Source organism: Anas platyrhynchos, chromosome 7 (genome assembly GCF_047663525.1).
Source record: "Anas platyrhynchos isolate ZD024472 breed Pekin duck chromosome 7, IASCAAS_PekinDuck_T2T, whole genome shotgun sequence".
Classification (NCBI taxonomy): Eukaryota; Metazoa; Chordata; class Aves; order Anseriformes; family Anatidae; genus Anas; species Anas platyrhynchos.
In genome coordinates, this window is record NC_092593.1 from 22,019,926 (window position 1) to 22,045,386 (window position 25,461).

The following is a 25,461-nucleotide window of genomic DNA, read 5'->3' on the forward strand; positions in this document are numbered from 1 at the left end:
AGGAAGCTTTGAAAACGTGAACACTTGCTTATATTGTTATTATTTTCTTTGCCTGTGACTTAGGGACCATGCCCTGCATAAGCCTTGTAAGAGTTGGCATACATTATGCTTGTATTTTTATTCCCCAGTTTCTATGTCCCAAAGCAAGTATGAGGACCGGGTTCTGTTCTCAGTTCCATCTATTGACATTAATGGGCTTTCATGAGTCCAGTTCACAACAGAATTGAGTCACTGTTGAGCCAGGCCTTCATTCTTTACACTCTAAGTCTCTTGTTAAAAACAGTGTGGGATTGAGGCCAAAACATAATTGCTGAGGTTGAAAATCCCACTTTGCAAATCTGGAGCCCAGCAAACAAAGCGGATTTTAACGACTCTATATGGATCTCTTTTGACACTCCACATTATTTCACAGTGTGATTTTTATTCTGCTAGAGTTTCTATATAATTATATATATTTTTTAACCCAGAAAAGAAAAACATGGGAGTTCAGATTATGCTAGCTATGATCTCATAAACTGCTAATGAGAAGTGTCATCTTTATTATTATCTGGTACTTTTGGAACTTGCTACTTCTACACTACTACATAAAACTCTGCCCAAGGGAGACACATGTAAATGATGATTGCAACTTATTTTCCACCTCCTGGAACAGTGAGGGTTACAGACAAATACTGTAGCAAGACTAGCCAGTGTATTTTTAGGTTAATGACTCAACCAAAAATCAAGCAGCAGTACAATTTGTTTATGCATTGTACAAATTTCTGTGTATTTCTTGCATGGAAAGCTTTGCACCTTAAGGTATTACATTATTAAAATAATCATACTTCTGCAGTGCCCAGACTCTATCTCCTGTTTCGAGTTTTCATAGTATTTACATGCTTGTGCAGCAGAACTTGTTAACTCTTACTTCGGCTGCTGTGGTTTGTAAGGCTTTGCAGATCATGTTGGAGTCACATAATGGTGCAAAATTTGACACAACTTGCTCTGGTTTACATACGAAATGTCAGAGTAGGACAGATCAAAGGGTCTTCCTGGCAGGTTGGTCTAAACAGGACTGTAATATCTTTCTTACCTGCTACAGGACAAGGAAACCTTTTACTATCTTGATTCCTCATATTTGGACTAATTTGCACTGAGGAACTGTTTTTTCTATCTAAATATTTCTTTACTTCAGTATGAAACATCTGAAGTCAATTAGCTGCCTTATCGAGAGCAGAAGGGATCTCCTTATATGTGTAACATATAAGCAACTGGAGAGGCTTGTATTCATGAATATATACACGAATACACAGATTTGCTTTTAGGCTTTCCAATCTGGGGACAGATTTTTTAAACTAAATGTCATTTAAGACTGTGAAAGAATTTTTTTTCACAGATTAAAACTCAGCAAAGGAAACCAAACCAGCTTCTAATTCTGTGTAGTCAGTTGTCCTGGCTATAACCAGCAACTCTTTGTCTTCAGTTATCAGAAAATATTTATATGAGTTCACTGTGCTCTGTGAGTGTTCTCTGAGATCTGCATGTCCTCACTAATTGTTCTGACCACAGGCTCATGAAACATCTCTTGTGTCATGTAGAGCTTCACTTAACTCTTTTTAACTCAGCGTACTCTATATTTCTGCCACTTGGTATATCAAAACTGATTATGGTGTTATACATCAGTGTGGGAGAAAGGAATTAAGCCAGCCTGTACATTATACCTATCTTGACAAGCATCTTGTAAGACAATGCAGTGCAGTAGTTATCTCTACAGACTGTTATATTTTAGTACTAATATCTGTTTGCCTCATTTTTACTTCCTTGTCTCCTAGTTTTTTTGAGCAACTCCACTGGTATATTTGTTCCATTCCTTCTTTATAAGTCTACTAATTAATTGTATGTCTTACTGGTGTTGGTCTTTTTCTTTTTTTTTTTTTTTTTTTAACGTCAATCATCAGTTTTTATATTGTGTTTAAAATGAAAGAGGAGTGTGTTTTACTCGTTTTAACTGCTTTGCTCCTACAGAAAATGTATTATTAGCACCTTAAAGGGAAATGTTTCTAATTACTGGTCTTTTTTCTTATCTCCATTAGAGATTAACCATTCCAAGCAGTTGTCCCAGAAGTTTTGCAGAACTGATGCATCAGTGTTGGGAAGCTGATTCAAAGGTAGTTTAATTTGTGTCTAACATCATCCACTGCTTGTTTTGCTATGTATGTTAGCAAATCTTTCTTTGGAGGACAAGTCTGAGCTACAATAGTTGTTGCCATGTTGGTACACCCATTTCTTCACAAAAAAATAGCTTGGGCTGTCTTTTATATATATATATATATATATATATATATATATATATATATATATAATATTCTGATATATTTGTACCTAAATGTTTCTCTTTTCCTTTTAGCTAAGAGTTCTTAATTTTACTAAATTACCTAACTACTAAAGACAGGCATTGTAAATAGGGTGAGATGGCAAGAATGCCACCATTTTTTTATCAAGTGAAGAATTATTTTCTATTTTTTTCAATAGTCAATTTTTCTTGGATATACATGAGCATTACATGTGCAATAACTATTTCAAGTTCCAGTTTTGATGTCTTTCTTGTGCTGGAAGTGTATAAAGAATAAGTTAATCCATGGAATATGGACAGGAACGGCAACAACTCTTCTAATTTAGTATTAAAAATTTCCTAGTCTTTTCCCTTAAGATTTTGAATTCAGTTTTATAATGATTATGCTGTAGTATTATAATAATAGAAGTACGGTAATATAATGCTTAACCTGCCCCTGTAAGAATAAACTAAAAGAGAAATTAAAGAGTATTTACTCAGTAAAAGCTTTTGTAGATCGTGATGATTACCTTCCTTAAATTGATTCTGCTACCATTCTATTATGCATGAACAGGCTGGAAAGAACCTGGGTACATAACAGTTTTGTTACCAAATATTATCAGGTATTTCCTTTGCCTATGAAGGTAGTTAAGAGAGGGAAGGATAAGAAACTATGCTCTTTTTCTCAGGTCAAGGCAACAGGAAGAACTCTGTTCATTTAAACTCTGAAGAAAGTTAACTACTACTTCAGAACCAGCAAGATTTATACCAAAATAAATTACAGCACTTAGGTGCTCTAAAGCCAGAACATGTTATCACTGGAGAGTAGTCATAGGAAAGCAGTGCAAGAAAGGAGATTTCCCTTTTTTTTTTTTTTTTTTTTTTTTTTTTGCCTTGAAGCAAGGAGTTACTTTCCTATAGAATGGATCTGGAAGCCTGAGATTGATCAGCAACTTATTGTCCACATGAATGCCTATTTAAATGGTGTTCCCTTAATATCGCCCTCTTTCTCCTCTCCACAAAGGGGAGAAGAAAAAATGCTTTGAATCTTTGCATCTGTTAAGGGGACTGTTTAAGTTCTAAGTCAGTAATTAGTGAAGAGCCCTTCCAAGTGGTAACTACATGTCTTACTAATAACTACCACCAAGCATCAGCTTCCCTACCAAAGGCCGCAGACTGAACTGCACATACTAGACCAGCTCACTCTTTCGATCACTCCAGCCAGATATGTGAGACTCCAGAATGCTGTTGCTGTATTTCCAGGAGAGGGAGGGATCTGCACATTGTAAAACAGGGATGCCTGAGCAGTTAACTTGGGTTTGGCCCGAGTTTCTGAGGGTGTTGTTCCCAGATCTCTCTGATGTGTGTAAAGAGTAAATGTCGGGTTAGCTGATTTTTTTCTGACAGTCTGCTCTTTGCTACATTTTTCACTCAGCTTCTCTTTTGTTAAGCAATTATAAATGCTTCATTCACATGAATGAAATGGAGTAATCTCTGGTCACATTTTGGGCATGTGACTGACATACTCAGTCACATGTTGGGTAAGGATCACTACTTACAGCTCTCAAAATGCCTTGATAAAAAGGCTGTGTGGCCTGCTTGAGCCAAAAGATGGAGCACACTCCTCTGAAATACTGCACTGTGCAACTTTCCCTTTGGCCAGGATTGGCTTCAGAAAAATGGATAGTAGATACGTGAACAAGTTACTGAAGATCAAGCAAGGGTGAGTTCAAGGATGTCAACTGCTCAAAAGCAATTGCTTGTGTACATACATCTAGCCCACAGAAAGCCTCAGGTATCTATAGGTGACTTACCCCTGAGAAAAGGGGGATGTGCATTTACTGTGGGCATAAGGAGGTACACCTGGACCGTTGCTGCAAAGCAGCCGGAGTATCAGATACTGCTCACGCCATAAATCCCTCATGGGAAAGAACACAGTTATTAACTGTGCTTTGAATTTATTAGAATTTGTTCATGCCTGGAAGATGTCCATAGTACACTGCTACAGGTGACGTGTGTTGGTAGTCTTCATTCAGTTTAAACCATGCTAGTTAAACAGTCCTGTATGGGTTCAAAGCTTTTTACTAAAATGCTAATTACTAATTACTTTAAGTCAGTAGTAATTAAAGAACAGTCTCTGTGGTAACAAGTATCTTAACTACCCAAATATTAAAATCCCTACCAAACAAGCTACTTTTGCTAGGGTATTAGAAAATTGTACAAATAAGGTTGCTTATAACTAATGCCTTCGTTTACTAGGGATTCCTGCTTTGGAAACACAGGTGACTGCATCTTTCTTTTTGATTTCATCTGTTCCTTCCGTTTATCCCCACTTTAACATCAAAGATGATTATAAATTATTGAATATTTTAATGGAACTCAAATCTGTGAATAGAGAAGCAGAAAGAAAGAAAAGCCATATGTATTAAGTATCTTGGTTTTATGCAGACCTGTTTAGTAAGAAATACTGAGTGGAAGGCAATAGTGAAAACGTTAGCCAGAATTATTTCTAAAGGGGAATACATTAAAAATTTTTGCATGAGACATCATAGATATGAAGGGAAACAATTTTCAAAGGCAACTCATGCCTTGATATTTTGAGAGTCTCTTGTAAGGAACCACTTAAGATGCCTGACTTTCTAGGAAGTGCCAAGCAGCCACCCACTGAAAATAAGATTGTTTTTTAAAGAAAGCTTCTCAGCTTGGATTCCCAACAATCACTTCTCGCCAGTTTTACCCAAGTTATCAGTCTGTACCTAGACTGCTTTATTAAATTTTTCATTTGTTTCATTTGGGGGAAGAAACCAACAAAAACACGAAGTAATGTAGGTTTGTGTCTTCCTGTCAGCTGCACCTCCAGGGAAAGCTGTAACCAATGTATCTGGCATCTGTAAAGCTGGCAGGATAGCTGGTGGCTGTTGATGGAAATTACACAGGCCAACGAGCTTTGTCAGTACTATGTGACCGTGCACTTGTTCCAGCTGTAGTTGAGCAACACAACAGCCCCTTTGCCTGTAAATATTTGCTGCATACCAGCTTGGTTCTGCTCTGCGTAGGACCCAAAGAGTGCATGTTGCTGCTCTTCCCAAATCAGTCCATCAGTGCTTTGAGCTGCCCTTAGTAAAAGCGCTGTTCTCTGTCATTGTTATCTCAACTCCAATTATTCTAGGCAGGCCTGATGGCAGTGTTGACTGTGCTTACTTGAAGTGAGCTCTGCCCAATACTTTCTTCCTAGTATAATCCTGAGAACAAGCAAGCAACGCACACAGAATCATTTTGTAAAGGACACCTAAGTAAGCCATAAAATCTTGTAATTTATGTAACAAAGCGATATTTGCTCTTCATCTGCCCCTGAAAATAGAATTAGTTTAGTAAAGGTACATTACACACCAGCTAGTCAGTCAGACAGTATATAGCAGCAGCAGTTCCCCAGGGCTTCTGTGGGGACTGGGCATTGCATGGTGACCTGAAAGCTGTCTCCAATTCGCCTCCTACAAGAAAATGCTGGTGAGGGAAAACCGTCAAAATAACAACAGGTCATTCATCAAACCATGTGCCACAGTCTTCTGTCTGACAGCTTCTTCAGCATTTGGGAGGAATCCCCTCGACACTTTGCACCCACTCAGGTGGTTACAAGAGATGGAACTGTAGCAACAGGAAGGGCACGAGGGCTGTCTGAGTGTCCTTCTTCTCCAAAACTGCACAGGCCTGTCCAACCATGTTGGCACTAGTCATAAATGTTGTGCCCATTACCCCCTGGTGCTGCATGCTCCCTGACCAGGGAGAGTCGTGCCCCTGCAGGATGCATTCAGTGGGTCTGCTCACCATGGTGAGTCCAGCAGCATCGTGCATGCAGGGGGGCTGCTGCTGCCTCCCCCAGCCTCTCTGTAAGTGCAGCTCCACAGGCAGGGGTCCCCGCTGGGCTTCCGCACTGGGAGCATATTGCTCCCATGCCACATGATGGGAGGCTCCCGTGGCTTGAGGCACCCAGGTTGCTGCTCCACAGATGATGGGCTGGAGGCTAGGTTGCGCAAGAGCAAATGACTGGGGCAGGTGCTGCAAAGAAAGGCTGCGTAGCTCACCCAACTGCCCATTTGCCTAAAATCATGGAGATGGACCAAAAAACGACAGACAAAGCCTCCAGTTGCAGCCAAATAGTGCAGCATTACAATATAAGAGAGCTTGTCTTTTTTTTTTTGTTATGCATTTGACACTTTTTCATGCTGTTTGACATTTAAAATAAAGAAATTGTCTTTCTTTTATAATGTGGAAATCACTTGGATCTTCCTGGGAGAGACACCTCAGCATTGTTCCTAATTGTTTTTGTGCTCCCAAATTAAAATGCACGTTTTAATTGCGGCATCTGTAATTTTAGCAGAAATGGTATAATTACAGGCGAGATACAGAGAGAATGCGCATCATCCCCTTATTATGTATCTACATTTTGTTTCAACCTTTTGTCTCAACCTTGTCTGGGGTCTGTCAAACAGACTAACAGAGTCAGTGCTCCTTGAAGAAACACATTTAACTGTGGCTTTTTCAGTTATTATCCTAGTTAGTAGCTTTTTTTTCGGGACTAAGGGGAAAGAGGAAAATCCAGAGAAGCTGCAACTGCTCTCTGTATGTGTCAAGGTGGTTGTGCAGTCAGCAGGGTGGGCGCTGGGTGCAGAGCCTGGCGACAGAAAGTTCAGTGAATGAGCCCAGCACAGGACCAGCTGAGGCACTGTTAGTGTAAGCTCTGCTGGCATCCAAAGCATTGCTGTGTAGCCCAGATCTTCACTTCTTCCCCGCCTACCCATGGGTTAGCTAAGTGAGAGGGTTTTCTGGAAAGTGTCCTTCCCTGCAAGTCGCAGCCAGGAACCCATTTGTGATGGGCAGCTAAATAGCTTGTTCACGCATTAAAGAGTTTGGGTTAGTCCCTGTAAAAGGTTGTCTGTCTAATGACCAGTTGCTAATGGGTCCAGCCTTCTCTTTCAGGAAGTATTTTCCTTCTTAGCTTGAAAACTTTCTTTTTATTCTAAAATCTTTATAGCTATTAAACAAAATCAGTACTAATAACGTTTTTATTGATACCACAAAGAGTACCGAAAGGTTTTACTGGTGGATACAGGAGAGTAAGCAGAGGCTTGAGTCCTGCTGGCTTATGTGACTTTTTCCAAACTGACCATTTCTTCAACTTGAAGAACAATAGCAAAATCAAACAAAAATTACAACTTTACAGTCCTCATGTAGATGTGGTATCAGAAAGCAGTATCCCAATTTCTGTTGCTTGCCATCTGTCACTTTGAAATTTGAAATTGAAGAAATTTTGTGAATGGTTTTACATGGTAACATAAATGCTGACTTTTCTTTTGTCCTCAGAAAAGGCCATCTTTCAAGCAGATCATTTCAATTCTGGAGTCCATGTCAAATGACAGCAACCTTCCAGACCAGTGCAACTCATTCCTGCATAACAAGGCAGAGTGGAGGTAAGTTTCCTGCCTTCCAAGATGGAATGATGTGGTTTTCTGAGTCCGTACTCTTTGCAGATGGACATCAGACTCTGATGAGGTATCAGTAGAAAAATATCTGCTTTGTGCTTCAGATATTTTTAGAATGTAATTTACCTTGTTGTTTTTCAGGAATGCAGAGAATGCTGTGAAACTTGTATTGGGAGCCAATACACTTAGCTGAACACTATGTTTATTACATTGGTTTAGGTATCATGTTATTTATGGTTTTGTGATTCACGTCTTAAAACCAGCTGCGTGTTCTCAGTGAACAGTGTGAGGGCCAAGCAACTCAGCTATAAGTACTGTTTGATGCAGTTCTCACAGAAAGCAGATAGGCATATCTTTATATTAAAAAATGATAGAAGACATAAAAGAATAAATTTTCAAATCAAATTTCCATTTGTCTTCACTTCCGATTTGCCATTTTGTGCATTCTTTCGCTTGTATTGACTTTGTATCCATGAGTTAAACATATGCCCGGGCTAGGCCTGCTTTTGCAAATTGCTTGAGCATATGGTTTTACCTATTGCTGATTGCAATTTATATCCGTAAGTGATTCTAAATAGAGATGAGATTTGAGAAAATGGTATTACAGGACCCAGTTTTACAGTAAAAGCGTCAGCCTATTTCTCATACGTGCCAAAACTTCAAAAAATGTCCCCAATGCATATTTGTCAGTTGGAAAGCCTGCAGCTTCACAGTACATCCCTGTGTTTGGAAAAGCAAACTGAAAACAGATCTGCATAGGCAGAAGATTTTTACCAGGCGACTGCGCTGCGGTCTATATTAAGAAGCTTGGCCTCTCTCCAGGTGAGCTGGGAGCTGAAGCTTCCCTGAAGGCCGGAGCAGGGGGCGGCCGGAGGAAAGGGACAGAAAGGAAACGAGCCTCGCAACAAAACCCGAATCCCAAATTCCCCTCGCGGCCTTCCCAGTAAAATCAAGACGCGCACTTTTAATTGCGGGGAGTGGAAAAAGTGAGCTGGAGCCGGGACGCTTCCCCGGTCACATGGCGGCGGTATAAATAGCCGCCGGGCGCTGGGACGGATCCTGCCCGGGCCGAGCCGCACTCGGCAGCGGCCCCCGCACCGCCGGCACCGGCGGCGGCAGCGCGACACCTGCTGGCGGCCGCCCGGCCTGCGCCTGCGGCCCGCTGCGCCCCCGGGGCCCGGCCCCTTGTGCCCTGGTACTCGGCCCCTTGCACCTCGGAGCCTGGCCCGCAGCCCCCGGGCCCCTGCCCGCAGCCCCAGCCCGCCGCCGCCGCTTCGTCCCCAGGTGGGGCGGTGTCGGTGCTTCCTCTAGCCTTCAGCCAGCCCTCGCTTGGCTCTCAGTGGTTTCAGCCGTGGCGTGGTTTTTGCTGCACACTGCTTGCACTCCCCCCCCCCCCCCCCCCCCCCCCCCGTATTTCACGGTTTGGCACCTAGCATGTAAAAGCTTGTTTCTTGGCCGCTGTCTGCAGGCTTCAGGCATCATACTGCGTTTTCAGTTGTACGGAGATGCAAAAAATCTCCCAGTGAGGGGTTTCTTAGACAAGTGTTGTATTCCATGGGTTTTCTGTTATTTTCCCTTTTAAAATTTGCACAGATAGGGAAAATCCATTTTTTTGCTATTTATTACTATTCCTATTTGTGCTGTTTTGGAGGCTAACCTCTTCATTCTGCAAAAGCAGACAGTAAAATCAAACTTGCCGAAGTGGGTTTGTGGAAAGAAATATTTGTTTTAGTGATGAACAAGTACTCAAATTCCTTTGGCAAAAGCGAGTATCTACTGAAATCTCACCGATACAGCAGATTAAAAACCCATGCTAGCTGACATTAGGTAAACTTCTATTTTTTCATGAAGTTGATTTATTTTTTCTAGTGTGAGCAAAGTAGCCCAAGTATTGAGACATCTTACAAAAACTATTTTGATGCATCTAAGTTGTTACAAAAGGTATGGCTGACAAGTCATGGAATAACTTCTTTACCATGGAAGGTTGTTAAAGGTAAACTTGGCACATTTTTGCCACTTGCCGAGGCGATTGGCTCCGGGGCAGACGCGTTCTGCAGCAGAGCAAGGGATCAGACAGGCAGGGCTAATTTTTCCGGCACCAAGCCCACTCAAGGGAGCCGCCAGGACCCGGCAGCCCTCGTGAGGGAGGTGAACGAGGCGAGAAGGAAGCGTGGGCGGAGCCAGCAGCGCCCCCTCCCCGGCTGTTCAAAAGCTGCCCCTAGGGAGCGCGAGTGAGCAGGAGCACAGTGACCAGGACTGGCAAACAGGGCGTGGCACGGCAGTTAGGACAGGGTGCAGCAGTTAGGGCGTGGCAGGGCGTGGTGCAGCAGTTAGGGCGTGGTGCAGCAGTTAGGGCGTGGCAGGGCGGGGCGCAGCAGTTAGGGCAAGCAGAGAGGGCAGAGCGCTCCCCCCCGCCCATACGAACACCTCCTCTAACGGCGGTCTAGCGCTAGCTCAGCTGCAATGGTGTACACCAGGCACAGCGCTCTCCAGGAAGTCTGTGCACACCCAGACCCACTCAAAACTGCGGCAGTTCAGGTCTCCGGGTGCAGGGCTACGACTTGGTTGCCATCACAGAAACGTGGTGGGACCACTCTCATGACTGGAGTGCTGCAATGTCTGGCTATAGGCTCTTCAGAAGGGACAGGCAGCACAGAAGGGGTGGTGGTGTGGCTCTATATCAGAGAGAGTTTTGATGTTGTGGAACTTGAGGCTGGGAATGATAAGGGTGAGTCCCTATGGGTTAGGATCAGCGGGAAGGCCAACAAGGCAAGCATCCTGGTGAGGGTCTGTTATAGACCGCCGAACCAGGATGAGGAGACTGATGAGGAGTCCTACGGGCAGCTGACGAAGTTGCGAAATCGTCAGCACTTGTTCTTGTGGGGGACTTCAACTTCCCAGATATATCCCGGAAGCACAACACAGCCCAGAGAAAGCAGTCTAGGAGGTTTCTGGAGAACGTGGAAGATAGCTTCCTGACACAGCTGGTCAGTGAGCCTACCAGGGGAGGTGCCCCGCTAGACCTTCTCTTCACAAACAGAGAAGGACTGGTGGGAGATGTGGTGGCTGGAAACTGTCTTGGGCAGAGTGACCATGAAATGGTAGAGTTCTCCATTCTTGGAGAAGCCAGGAAGGGGACCAGTAAAACCACTGTACTGGACTTCCGGAGGGCTGACTTTGGACTGTTCAGGACACTGGTTGGTAGAGTCCCTTGGGAGGCGGTTCTGAAGGGCAGAGGAGTCCAGGAAGGCTGGGGGCTCTTCAAGAAGGAAATCTTAATGGCACGGGAGCGGTCTGTCCCCACGTGCCCAAAGATGAGCCGGCAGGGAAGAAGACCGGCCTGGCTGAACAGAGAATTGTGGCTTGAGCTTAGGAGAAAAAAGAGGGTTTACAATTTTTCGGAGAAGAGGGTGGGCCACTCGGGAGGACTATAAGGATGTTGCGAGGGAGTGCAGGGACAAAATTAGAAAGGCCAAAGCTCATCTAGAGCTCAGTCTGGCTACTGCTGTCAAAGACAACAAAAAATGTTTTTACAAATACATCAATGCTAAATGGAGGTCTAAGGAGAATCTCCAGCCTTTACTGGATGCGAGAGGGAACTTAGTTACAAAAGATGAGGGAAAGGTGGAGGTGCTCAGTGCCTTCTTTCCACTCAGTCTTTCTTTAGTGGCAAAACCAGTTGCTGTCTGGATAGCCAGTACCCTGAACTGGTGGGAGGGGATGGGGAGCAGAATGTGGCCCTCACTATACATGAGGAAATGGTTGGTGACCTGCTACGGCACTTGGATGTATGCAAGTCGATGGGGCCGGATGTGATCCACCCGAGGGTACTGAGAGAACTGGCAGAGGAGTTGGCCAAGCCACTTACCATCACTTATCAACAGTCCTGGCTATCAGGGGAGGTCCCAGTCGACTGGCAGCTAGCAAATGTGATGCCCATCTACAAGAAGAGCCGGAGGGTAGACCCGGGGAACTATAGGCCTGTCAGTTTGACCTCAGTGTCAAAAAAAAAAAAAAAAAAAAAAGCAAGGTTCTTTTTGTATATAGTAGCACAAAAAATGCATATCCAATGCTGAGTAGACAGTCTCTTCCATGTTCTCTAACTGGCTGGCATGAAAACAGAATGCATTGAATCCATCCACAACTGGCAGAGGTGATGGGTCAAAATGTCATATATCTTACCTTTAACGTGGTCTTATTAGCAGCATTTACTGATATCAATGTTTATAGTAACAATGTGTTTTAATGTGCCTGTTCTATTTTTTCCTTAAAATATCCAGTATCTTATTTCCTAACCCTTACCCTTAACATCTTTATTATTAATCAAAAAGGGGTACTGCCTTACAACTAAGTTGCGCAGATTTGCCTTATGTTTATGTTCATATTCTGTAATCTCTTTAGAGCTCTTTCTCAAGTCGCTTTTATTATGGTAGGAAAAAATGACTATTGAAGTAATGATGTTCCAATTCAGTGAGAGATCACATTTGTCTGCATTTAGTCATATATACTAACTGCATTTTTCCTTCCATCCTCGCCCTACAAATGACTGTTCTAATGATTAAAGCAGTCTGTGATACTTACATAGTGTATCAGTAGCAATTCAAGACATACAAACAAATACCATTGTTTTTAATCTGTGAGTGTTTATCATTATAGTTTCTAGCAATAGAATACACATTATTCAGTGTCACAGAATGAGATTATTCTAGATAGCAAGCAAGCTCGAACTGCAGAGCTACAGACGTGAACAAATACATGTGCCCTACAATGTATAATGTTTCAAGCTGCTTCATTTATGAAGACTCATTAACTGGGCAATGTACGGTAGCTTTCTCTTTAATTACACAGTTTTATTATCCAGTGGAATTATTTTTCAGAATGCAACTGTTTTTGCAGACTGACCTTTTATTATAAGAGAAGTTTCTGTCTAATGAAGAGAGGTAATTACAGCACAAAATAGACTTTTGACATATAGAAAGCTATTGTTACCAGGACATTGCTAGTAGGGATTGTTATTTAAAAGAGAACCTTAATTTACATATTTTAAAAATTATAGAGTTGCATATAAGTAGAAGTGATGTGGAGAGACCAACTAAGGAAAGCAGTGTGCAGCTATCCTCCAATTGCTGTGTAGTTCCCACAGCAGTTTGCATAGTTCATGTTGCACTGGGCAGGAGGGTTTGATGACATGGAAATGAATGTTGGGAGAGGAGTCCCTTTTTGACCTTCTGTTCAATGCTTTTCAGTTTTGTTCCTTTAAAGAGTCACAAGATTTAGTCAGAGTTCTACCAAATGTATGCATCTGTACATCTGTCAAACATTGTTTGCAATATGTTCTAGACATTTTAAAACAAAAGTTGAATTTGTTGTTTATTAAGATGTGTGACTATTTTCTACCTAGCACAAAGATCAGCCTTGACCTTTGCATGCCTAAACATGACTGAGATTTTTTCTTGAAATCTGAAGCATAATAATTGCAAAGGACATTTGTTCTGACCACCACACTGAACAGCTCACTCAGCATGATTTAAGTGGGATAAATGCCCTTGCCCCAGGCGGCTGATTTTTGCAGTAGAATTAAGCGTGGTGGTAGAGTTTGCAGTAGTTTGCTAGTTATTCCCACTCTTGAATCTTTTCACTGCACTGCTGTGTGACAGAGATGTCTTACTGAAGTAGGACATATGTAAGATTTTGGTTATTTACATTCTTTTATTTATTTAAATAGGCATTTTGGGTATATGCTTTCCCACATTAAGAACCGGAACTCTTTTAGATTGCTAGTGGAAAACAGCTAAATAATTCCATGATAGAACAGGGTATTTACAGGAAAAATACACACATTTTTTCCCCAAATAGAAATGATAACTACTGTGTCAATAGTAGTTTTATTTTCTGTCTGTAAACATCATAAGGAACAGACTTTTTGCAGTGTGTTTACAAAGAGAAAATGTTGAGAAAGTTTGAACAGATGTAGTTGACACTGCTTAGTCTCAATAGCTATCTTAAGAGCTCTCTTCAGGATCTGTCTCTTTAGGAGCTCTCTCTATAGGAGCAAAATGAAAACAGTGTGATGAATTATTCTCATAATGTGAATGGGAAATAGTTGAAGTAACAGTCAGGATACAGGTGGCAGGCAGCGTGCAGTCTACCAAACAAGTCACAAAAGCTTTTTGCTAATAACTTCCATGCAAATAAAGTCTGTGATACAAACTGGAAGATTTTCTTTGGTTATTACACAAGCAAAATGTAGCTGAATTTACTGAGGGAGTTATTTTTCTCTATGTTGTAGTACACACCCATGCCTTTGTAGTGCAAAGCTTTTGTTAAACTCTTTTCCAGGAGCAGTTCAGTTCATTTGTTTAAAAGATACTGTTCATTAGAAAGAATGTCAAAGGAAATCACTTCTTTATGGGACAAAATATGTGAAGTGTAACCCAAGAGAGAACAGGCTCCCCAGGGAAGTGGTCACTGCACCGAGCCTGTCTGAATTTAAGAAGAGATTGGACTGTGCACTTAGTCACATGGTCTGAACTTTTGGGTAGACCTGTGCGGTGTCAAGAGTTGGACTTGATGATCCTTAAGGGTCCCTTCCAACTCAGGATATTCTATGATTCTATGATTCTATATCTAAGGTCCTTAGAGCACAGCCTTTGCTTCCTGTCTGCCTTGTTTTTCACACCTCTGCATGTATGGTGAAAAGCAGAAAAAAAGTAAATCAAATCCTTTTATTAATTGTTCCTAACTTGAGAAGCTCATAAACATTTTCAGGTCTGGGTCATATCATACTTTATATTGTTCCTCATGTGTGTGTACTCTTACATCTTAACCTAGAGAAACAGAAAAGTTAGCGGCAAAAATACTGAAATAGTGTTTAGGTGTATGATGAACATGAGTCCAAATAAATTTTATGGCCACATTATAAACCCAGGCAAACTGTCTTCTCTAGACTACTTGGATTGTATTGCTAATGGTTGTTCCATTATTACTACTTAATGCAGATTCTTTAGGGATAATATATTTCACAATGTTTGGGTAAGAAAATGCCATTTTAGTTTTTTGAATTGTGTTATTAGATGGCATTCCTACACCCTTTTAAATTTTATTTTCTTCAGTTGAAGGTATTGTGGTTATTCTAAAGTATAAACATTGTCAGTTGTTCTTAAAGCTTTGAAAGGCTTTGCATTTGGTAATTAAATGAACTGCCTGAGTTAGTATTGTACTTTTTAGTCTTTCACATTTAATTAACATTCAGGTGGGAATTATGAACAATTTATATCTGTCAGGAAAAGACAAGACATAACAAATTGTCTCTGTGCAGATGTGAAATTGAAGCAACCTTAGAGAGACTAAAGAAACTGGAGCGTGATCTGAGCTTTAAAGAGCAGGAACTAAAGGAACGGGAGCGACGTTTGAAGATGTGGGAGCAGAAGTTAACCGAACAGTCCAATACTCCTGTAAGTAGACAATAATTCAACCTTTCATCTTACTTCAGAAAGCATTTGGAACTTTGTCTATGCAAATCTCAGGACACACCTTGGAAATAGTGCCCCCATTTTCTTTATTTGTTGCATTGAACCAATTAAAGTCTTATAACATCACTGCAAATAACTATATATATCTATATATCTATATATCTATATATTTAATGATCTAATACATTAGATATCAGATACTTTCTGTAGTTTATTTTGTTCCATGGGTCCTTGAGTAGTTTTCCATTGATTTAATTACACTTCTTAGCTTTAAAAGTTGATTGCATTCAATAAAGTCATTTTGAACTAGAAAGCTGTTGACTTTAAATGGATGCAGGATTGGTCTTAGGAGTAAAATTTGTTTCTTAGAGAAGAAAACTTGAGAAACCTATCTAGATCTTTATAGTCTCTCCTTTTGCTATGAGAAGAGGCAAATTTCCATGCCATGAAAAGCAGGTCAACGTTTGAGGTGTTAATTTAGGGCTTTGTTCATAATTACAGTTAATGTACTTGTACTGGCCATTTGTTAGCTATTAGAACCACTGCATTTCTATTAATAAATTGAACAAAAAACTTATTTGGGTTATCACAAATTTCTTATTGAAGTATGATATTCATGATGACAGATTGGCAGAAAGAGCACTACAGGGTTAGTGCCTGACTACACATACTATGACAGAATTGTTAAGAAAAATACCACAATTACCCACTTGTCTTTAAAGTACTAGCCAAAACAAATACGAAATTGAGTTTGCAGTAGCATATGATTTACTTCTCCACAATTTTATCCTACTTATAACATTGATTCTAGCCAGAGCCATTTACATACAACTTATTTTTAAGGCATGGCTTATTCCTGTTTTTTGAATGAAGTTGCATTCATGTTCCAGCTGTGACCGTGTAATGAAATGATGAAGAGTAAATGTTTTCATATGTGCAGATACTATGTGTTCCTAGTAGATATCTGTATGTCTGCTTTAATGCTTGCATACTTCTAGTAACTGAGCTGTAGACCATCGTCTGTCTTGCACACAGCATGAGACACGGCCTTAACGAGCAAAGCTTTTCACGAGCAAGACCCTAGGGTGTTTTTTTATGCTGTATTTGCCTATGACTTCTACTTTTCACTTGTAGCTGGTATTGCTGAATAAAGCATTGTGCTAAGGCCTATTTCACTAAGCATGAACCGTCTTTCTGCATAACATTAACACAACTCTCCTATTGCATTTAAGTGCAATTTCCTATAACAGAAAAAGACAGGTTTGTTTTTCTTTTCCGTAGATCTTTAATGAACTGTTACACGGAACAGCTTTAAGAAATTAAAAAAAAAAAAAAAAAAGCCCTTTTCTTGGAAAAATTTGACTTTGGTGAAAATTGGCTTGTTCTAGTAGGATTTGTTTCTTCAGAACAAATGAAGTTCTACAAGGCACTGGTTACAAATACAACTCTCTTAAATTCATAGCTGTAAATCCTTTGGAAAATATCCCTGGGCATTCTCCTTGCAAGTTGTAATCCTTGGAGTCAGGTGTCTCCCTCCATCCATCCCTTGGTTCAGGGTATGTCTGCTCAGTAATGCCAAGCCATATGATTGCAGCAGGGAGGTGCACTGCTTGATTTTAAGCTACCCTGGCTGTAACAACAGTAGTAAAGACATGGAAATCTGGAGCTAGTAACAGCTTAGGGTGCCCACTAAGCTTATACCTGGTTCTTAGCCAACACTAGGCCCATTTGTGTCTCAGATGGTACTGTCATCCCTGCTGTACATTCTGCAGTCACTTCTTTGTTTTGCTCTGAAGCAAAGGGCAGAGGCCAGCAGATACTGTTGAAGTGGTGTGCAGGAGGAGAAACTCAAACCACGTGAAAGGAGAACGGGGAAGCTGTCCCTGCCACTTGATTCTCCAGTGTTTTAGAGTTAGTATAGAAGTTTCATCCTGCCATCCCACATGGTAGGTGGCTCTCAGTAGCAGGCTACTCCTACTCTAAAGAATAAAACATAGCTTTACACACATCAACATGAGAGAGGGATGAGACCATTCCTCAGAAACGTTTCTGTGACAGTGTTTGTCCCTGCTTTTGTTTTGACTCTGTTTCTGCTGTGTCTTATGTGTCAGACACCTTTGAGTCTGATCCCTGAAATTCCCTCTGTGCAGATGTCCAAGAGCCTCTTGCGCAAGGGAATCTGGAGCCTTGTGGAGGAGTAAAATATAGCCACAGCTGTAGTGACATGGGAGACTTCTTTTGAAAGAGGACCTGACTTTAAGAAGGGAGGGTATGTAGCTAAGCCAAATCTTATATTTAGAGAAAGACAATAAGCAAGACATGAATATAAATACTAAATACTCACTTGTGGTGCCACGCACCTGCAATTGATAATTTAAGAACAGTGACTTGTATAGAGATTGGGGATCCCAGTCATCTGTAAAAGTCTCCTTGAGATGGTCACTATATGTAATATGATACCAAAGGCAGGTCTTGGCACAAATAAATCCTAAACTTTCCATATAACAAAAGGTGGCAAAATGTGGAGGAAGAGAGGCATTAAGCTAGAAAAATGAGCCGCAACTGTGGCCCACTAACAGCTTACCCCATTGCTGAGCGTTGCACAAACACTGTCTGAGAAATGTGTTTTAGAGGAAAGCTGTTTCGCAGCTTTATTGATTTTTGTAGAGGGTTCTTCCCATGTGTCAAGGGATGCAGTTTCATGGATATAAAAGTACTAAAACTTCAGTAGCAGATGAAAGAACTGCCTGGCACTAAATCATGTGTGGTGGGCATCTCATTTCTGTGGCTAGTTCTTGTTTTTTAAGTGACCCTTCCCTATATTAGTAGGAGCCTTTGGTGTTCTTGATCTGAGTAGTGTTTTGGTGATTGTGTGGTCATTTTTTCCTGTACAGCCAGGTGTCTGGAGCCTTAGTTGGAGATTCTTCCATCACATAGACAGCCATAGGAAACAAAAAGAATATTTAGTGTTCCGTATCTCTCCAACATTTTAATTTACTTTCATTTCTTAAACACTGACCACTAACTTTTGTCACCACAACACAAACAGAAAGCCTACATACATAGGGAAAACCTGTGAGGACAAAAGACAGATATTCTCCTTTTTTAACAGCTTGTTAATGTAAGTGGTTTTGCAAAGAAATGGGCACTCTTTGAGCAGCGTGGCCATGAAGCCTCCAATATGACAGATGATGGCATCACCATAATCTCCCATGTAACCTGTTGTGATCAACTGTTGTCAACACTTCAGTCAGTTTTCTAATTAGGTTAAGAAAGATGTGGAAAAAAACATGGGCAGGTAGTTTTTCAAACAGCTTTGGAGAGAAAGACCATTTGAGTTGTTCATACACTGCTCCTTTGCTCTTGATTTAGTAGGCAGCTTAATTTGGGATTGAACACCTGAGTTTTTACTCCCTGTGAAGAGTAGGCAAGCATGTCACCGAGGTTACTCACTTGGTCACTCTGAAGAGGTGTTAATCACTATTTAGCTGGAAAGGGCATGTTTGATTTGTGGAAAACACTGTAATAACAGACTGGGAGAGGAAAACACCATTATCTTTAGGTGAAGATTGAATCAGTAGAGATTTAATATCTCGTACAACCAAATGGGGAAGATCTATTGATTTTGTTGAAAAAAACTAGTGAAAAAAAAAAAGCCAACCAACCTGAAGAAGCTGACCAGCTGACCAAACAGCCCCCTCTTCCCATTCCTGTTCCTCCCTGGGACAGCTTCCAGAAGCAATGTGCTGGCATGGGCTGGAGGCCGGTTCCTGTCTCCTTTGAGTTGGTGAGAGGCTTGTTTCTGACTGCGGCCATAGCAGGGTGACCCCTTCTTCTCCTTTTGACCATATACTCAGAAAGAATCTTTGCACAAGTAATAATACTGCTGCTGTTATTTCTGATATTTGGAGGGCTGCTACTTCTGCACCAAACTTTGGGAGCTTGTTTGGGTTCTCTAATCTTAACATGATTTATTCTTCAATCCTGAAAGGTTCAGTTAAGCAACTCACTCACACTTGTGTTGTACCTGCGTTGTCCCAGGAGCCAGTCTACCTGGCTAGGAAACATCATAATCTGTTTGATGCTATACAAAATGAAGGATTGAAGAGTTTGAACCTCCTTTTATCATGAAAGCTCTGCTACCTGTGGTTCTTGCCATGTGATTCAGTGATTTTGCATTTTCATTTAAGAACAATGACCACAGAATTAAGCTGTCTGTTTGAATGAATTCTTGATCTCCATATTGAGATTCACTAATCGTTATGCTTTCTGTTTATTGCCAACTAATCTGGTGGTGTCTTTTTCCTTGATTTTTTAAAATTGGTTCTAACTTTCACTTTTGCTCTGTCCTTTCCTCCTTTAAATAGTTTTTCTTACCTCTTGCTGCAAGAATGTCTGAGGAGTCTTACTTTGAATCTAAAACAGAGGAGTCAAACAGTGCAGAGATGTCATGTCAGATCACAGCAACAAGTAACGGGGAGGTAGCTGGCATGAACCAAAGTCTGAAGGCCTTGATGATGACGGGCTTTGGGGATATCTTCTCTCTGAACCAAGCAGGATCTGTCCTGCGTTCTGGAATGCAGATAAACATGCAAGCCAAAAAGAATTCTTCTAAAACCACCTCTATGAGAAAAGGAAAGAAAATCAACATGGCTTTGGGTTTCAGTGAATTCGACTGGTCAGATGACGATGGTGATGATGATGATTATTTTGATGACACAGATGATAGCAGCGAATGAAATCAGTTATAGAATTAAATTGAAATCGGTTTTAGCAAAGCAAACCAATAAAGTTATAGAACAAGAATCCTGTCAGTTTGGTCTGTTCAAATCCTGTAAAAGAAAAAGATGTTTTCCTGGCTGAGCATGTTTGTGTGTAGAAAGACATGTTGTTTTTGTTTAGATTGTGTTGACTTATTTCTGCTTTGATGAAATTTGGAATTAAACTTTCCAAAGTAATTGAGATTACTATTAAGAACCATGATTATATCTATAATTCTTGATGCCTGATTACAGAAACTATGGCTTGATAAACTTAAGATCTGAAAACATTGGGGGAAACTTCAATGCCTTTAATGCCATTAATGTACTTCAAATTTTTCTTTTGTGTTTTTTGTCATTTTCCTTACCCCTTTAATTGTCAATCACATGAATATATTTGTACTTCCAGATTTGCTATTCTCTACAATCCAATCTTTCTTGCTGTTGCAGTGAAGGGGTTTGCTGTGTTTCTAATTTAAAGCCTTTTTCAAGGCGGTTTTGTGAAAAGTCACAAATACATTTCTTAGGAGAAGGGAGGCTTGGTTGAGAGAAATAGAGGGGTTAGTTAAATATACAGGTTGAAAACTGAATAGCAGCAGAATCTAGATAATCCCTATTAGTTGATGATTTGTATAAATGTTCTTTTTTTCCCTCGCGTGTGTGTGCATGTGTATATAATTCACTCTAGCAAAGCGAATTGCAATCAGACCTCTGCATCTATTATCAGATATTGTGATCTAGAAGCTAATTTTCAGTTATGTTGATGTAAATCCAGGAAGCCTCATTAACTTTGATGGACTTATTCTTGTACCTGAGAGTAAAAATGGGTGTTAGCAAATTTTGATTCTGTTGCACCTCTTAAGCCCTGTGTGCTAGCTATCCTTGTGAAAGGACAAAGAGAAGTCACAATGACATTTCAGCTTGGGCCCTGCTACTGTGGCTTATGTGAAATTGTCAGTGATGGCAGTAATGTGAGGAATATTTACGAAGCTCTGAGTATCTATTTTTTGTAGCTAAATCACTTTTAAAGTATTGACACTGCTGTTATGACTTAGCGTAAAACTCAGTGTGTAACAATCTGCTACAATAATTGCCTGCCAGGCACTTGTGTTGAGAGCAGTGAGTACGTTTCTCCTGATGACCCCTTCAACAGTGATGCAGGAGGAGGGAGGGAAACCAGCACAAACACAAATGCAGGTTAGAAAGGAAGCTGATGTAAAATATTTGCCCAAAGAAGAAGGGCAGCATTTCAAAAGAAAAATGTTACTGTCTAGTTCAGCTGTAGTGGGGATAAGTCGTCAAAATCCCATTCTCAATTACTGGAGGGGTTTCTTTTATGAAAACTTCTGTTTTTGAGTGGCTTCTTTAATTATAGGCTTGTCTGTTACACAGCTCTAACCTACGTATTATGGTGAGTGTTTTTGTAGATAGCTTAGAGAAAAATAGATACATTAGATAACAGCAGGCCTGAAATCATTACATGTTCAGGCAACAAAAGAGAAAGTTCTTTGAAGGAGTTTTCCCAGAGTGACGAGTGGGCACCTCTTCGGGATGTGAGAGGATTGTTTTATTCTTCAGCATCAGCACTGGTCTGGTAGCCTGTGAGGCGGCGAGCACTTCAGTCCAAGCTCTCTTGCTCTGCTCGGTTTTCACAGGACAAGTCCTTCCCAAATGCTCAGTTTCAGTAGGATATAATTCCTCATTTCACCTTCTTCCTAATAGTTGCAAACCCATTGGCTTGAAGTTAACCCTCGTGGATCAGGAAGCTTCTGTCACGATAGAATCATAATTTAAATGATGTAATAAGCTTACTGTGTATCCCAGGGGGAAACATGCTCCTTCAGCACAGATAGGGATGGCATTTTAGGTCCATCAAAGCAACCTGACTGTAGAGAGAACAAGGGACATTGAAAGGCAAAAAATGGAAATATAAGCAAATAGGCTATTTCCAGTGCAGATTTGTACTATTTTTGTAAGTCTATGTCTGCTAACACCCACTTGCCACATTGCACACAGGAGAATTTGATTTATTTCTGTAATCTAATAGGTGCACTTAAGACCTTATGATGTGTCATTGTGCATAGATCACTGTACCACATATGCAGTGTAGTGTTGTACAAGTTTAACTGAAAATGAAATTTGGTTCAATAACATTTAGTGTTCAAAACTATATCTGTATCTAGCACTGATGTTTTGCACTTTTTAGCATCTGACACTCTCAGAGCACTTTATACACATTTATATTTGTGTGGGTTTCTAATTGAATTTTTAAATCCACTCCTTAATCTTTACAGAATTAAAAATAGTCCTTAAGTAGTATGGCTTTCTTAGTTATAAAATGACAAGATTTAAGTCTCTTTACAAATTTTTGTGCTTATTACCCTCACGTGTAACTTATTTCAGCAAAATATTGTCAGAATTTGGTAGCATCCTCATAGGAATTTCTACTATTTACTTAGTTCCAGTTCTTTTGTGAGGAAAAAAAAAAAAATTACTCTTCCCCATTCTTTCACCATATGTTATTTTTCAAAGCAAATAAAGCTATATTAAGGAAAAAAATAAACTCATAAAACTTGCTTGTGCGTTCAGAGCAGCAAAGGTCTCTGAATTGTAGAGAAAGTTAAGGATAACATGACACATACATACTGTTGGTGTGGTTCCCTCATGACAGTGTTATACTTAGGATATTGGCTCTGCTTATAAGAAAAGAATGGTATTGATTGCATTTTTACTTTCCTGTGATGGCTTTCATAACAGGTGTCTGCAGTTTACAAGCCAAAAATCATATGTGAGAATCAGCTGTGTTTTTCCTGCTCCTGTTATGCTCCTAGCTAGCTACAGATTTTGGAAGTGTCTCTGTAGGGCCTGTATGTTGGTTGGAGGAGATCAAAATATTTCGTCTTCCACAACTGATTTTGCTCTGCAGTACAGCCTGGTCTATCTTCTGCCGATGTCAGCACCACAACAGTCCACTGCCACATGGTACCTTCCCATGCCTCATAGGCCTCTCAGCACAGTTGTCCCCACTGGGCATTTTGGGATCCCAGATTTCTCTACCTTCCCTAGTGCTCTGCAGGTATCTGCAGTAAAGTAGTATTGCTGTAGTTGTCAGAGGGGGAATGCAAGAATTGGGCCTGAACTTCTCATTTTTACCAAGCTGTTGTACTGCCAGCATTGACTTGGATGTGTGGCCCAAGAGAAGAATGGTGAGGACTGTCCTTTGGCTCGCTTAAAGATGCAGGGTGAGCTGGGACCAAGACAGGATGTCCTAACTCCCAACTTTTCCTTCAGCACTGGGGGAAAAAAAAAGGGGGAGTAATTAATAGGGTGGAACTCTTGATCTGTTTGTTCTTGTGACCATCACACCAGTAACTCCTTGGAGTAGCAAGTGTTCTGAGGTACGGTGTGTAGGTGTGCTGCATCCTCAGGCTGGTCGGATGCCTGGCTTGGAGTTTGTCCCCTCTAGATTTAAAGGGCTTTTGGTATATGAGGTCTGGAGTAGCTCCTTGTCGCACAGTCGTGTTCTTGACTTGTCATTTGTTTATTGTTTGAGCGGTTTTGTTAGGTGTTGACTCCCTCTCCTTCTAGGTCTTAAAGCGGTTATTCTGAGTTAAATATATGTTGCAATAATGATTCATATTGCTATCAACAGTAGTGAGTCGGTAGTATGCATACAGCTATTCAGTATCCAGCAGAGTTACTGTGTGTCTTTAGTACTGTAGTTCCTTTTTCTGTAATCAGGCAGCTTTTACAGGTTTTTAATACGACCTCTAACTTGACAGAGGTTTTAACTACAGTCCTATGTAGAATGTTCAGGTAGAAAGATAAGTTCATTTAGTAATTTTCACAGCCCTTAAAATGCACTGGTAGGAATCTGGAGGAGAATCCTTTCCCTTTTCCCCCAGACTTCCAACTTAGTGTACACTGTAAAATCTGCACAGAGATTTCTGATGTGTGAAAATTAAATTTTAAAACTGTAGAACCAACAACCTTCTTTAAACATTTTATATTGCGTGCTAAAATATTCATAATGCCTTTCAAAGTCAGATATAGTCCACTGCATTTCTTGCTTTTGCACTACTGAAAAAGTTTTGTACTGAATAATTGAAATTGATTCTACTTACACTTCAAGTGTGAACAGGTGAAATTTGAATAGAAAATATTTTCACAGTGTTAATTTTTTTCTCCCTTCTGAAAAAACAATGATGAGCGCAATGCCTGTGCCAAAACTCTTGTGCTGTAAACTGAATATATAATTTGTGTGGAACATGCGATGTTACACTTCTGTGTGGTAAAACCTTGCAGCGTCAGTTACTCTCTTTATTGCACTTGACATATGATGTCTTGTTTTATTCACACTGTGGATTTGATTTTCCAGTGTAAAAACAAAGCAAACAACCAAAAAGAAACCATGCAATGTATTCAATTTCCTCAATTGGTGTCATAAACTTTCTTTTGATGTGAACTTTTTTCTTTGCTTCTCTTTGTTCCAAACTTCTATTTTGCAATAAACATTTTGACAGTAAATTTTATGCATCTGTGTCCCTGTGTAAAATGCTGATGTTTCAAGAGGTTCCTTGTTGTCTGCTGGTTTAAGTCATTTTTTATCTTATTTGGTGTGTGACATTTCTATTTCTTTTTTTTTTTTTCCCTGAATTTTGAAATAATACAGAACATATTCTGCCTCTGGTTATATTTAAACATGGGAAAACCTGAAAAAATTCATTGTGCAACCAAAAATACAATAATGGACTTCTGCAGTAAATGATTTAATCTCATACAAGTCATTCTACCAGGCTCCTCATGCAGCACCAGCCCGTTTGACTATTAAATACCCACAAAAGGCACACCCCACTGCCTTCATAAGGATCTTTGTGGTGACCACTTGACCTCCTTCGTGCTCAGGTGTTACCCCAGCATTACTTCTGCCCCACAGACTCCTGCACAGGCTGCAGGTAACTGTGGGCCTAGGGTATGCCTGACTAGCAGTAGGTTGAGAAGATTGTCTTTACTACACCATTTTTTCAGTCAAAAAGTCAGGAAGGTCTCGTTTTATCTAGCAAGCACATCTTCCCACCTGCCACTTCACCGTGATGCCTTCGGTGCTGTCCACTTTTGGGGAGGCAAAGGGATGGGTGTGAGGGCCTGGTAGGTCCTTCTCACAGAGGCGTTTTCAACTGGTCTCATGGATGGTTTGTGCCCAACAAGGTTTGGCTGTGATGGAGGTGGTGGAGCAGGAGGAAGAGGGTCTGAGGAGTCCTCAAGTCAGGCTGGGCATCAAGAAGTTGTGGTTACGGAGGCAAAGTCGAGGGGCGTCAGGCAGCCAAAAGCACTTCAATGGGAGTTTCACATGGATACTACAAAGGGCGTGGCTGGAAGTTGTGGGTGAATTACTCTAGAGCCTGGTCTTGGTGCCTAGAGAGCAAGGGAGGTGCTCA

The 25,461-nt window shown here is 40.7% G+C and overlaps 1 protein-coding gene across 6 annotated transcripts in view; it reads left to right on the top strand.

Moving 5' to 3' along the window:
• MAP3K20 (mitogen-activated protein kinase kinase kinase 20) overlaps positions 1-25,461 on the top strand; it is a 92,609-nt gene that overhangs the window by 46,268 nt on the left and 20,880 nt on the right. For 4 of the 6 annotated variants that reach the window (XM_027461181.3, XM_027461180.3, XM_027461179.3 and 1 more), the window contains exons 9-11: positions 2,073-2,147; positions 7,673-7,779; positions 15,110-15,245. In XM_027461181.3, coding sequence (XP_027316982.1) covers positions 2,073-2,147; positions 7,673-7,779; positions 15,110-15,245 — 318 coding nt within the window. Of the gene's footprint in view, positions 1-2,072; positions 2,148-7,672; positions 7,780-15,109; positions 15,246-19,630; positions 24,556-25,461 lie in introns of those variants that run through there. The other 2 variants (XM_027461183.3, XM_072040951.1) reach the window with 1 other exon arrangement.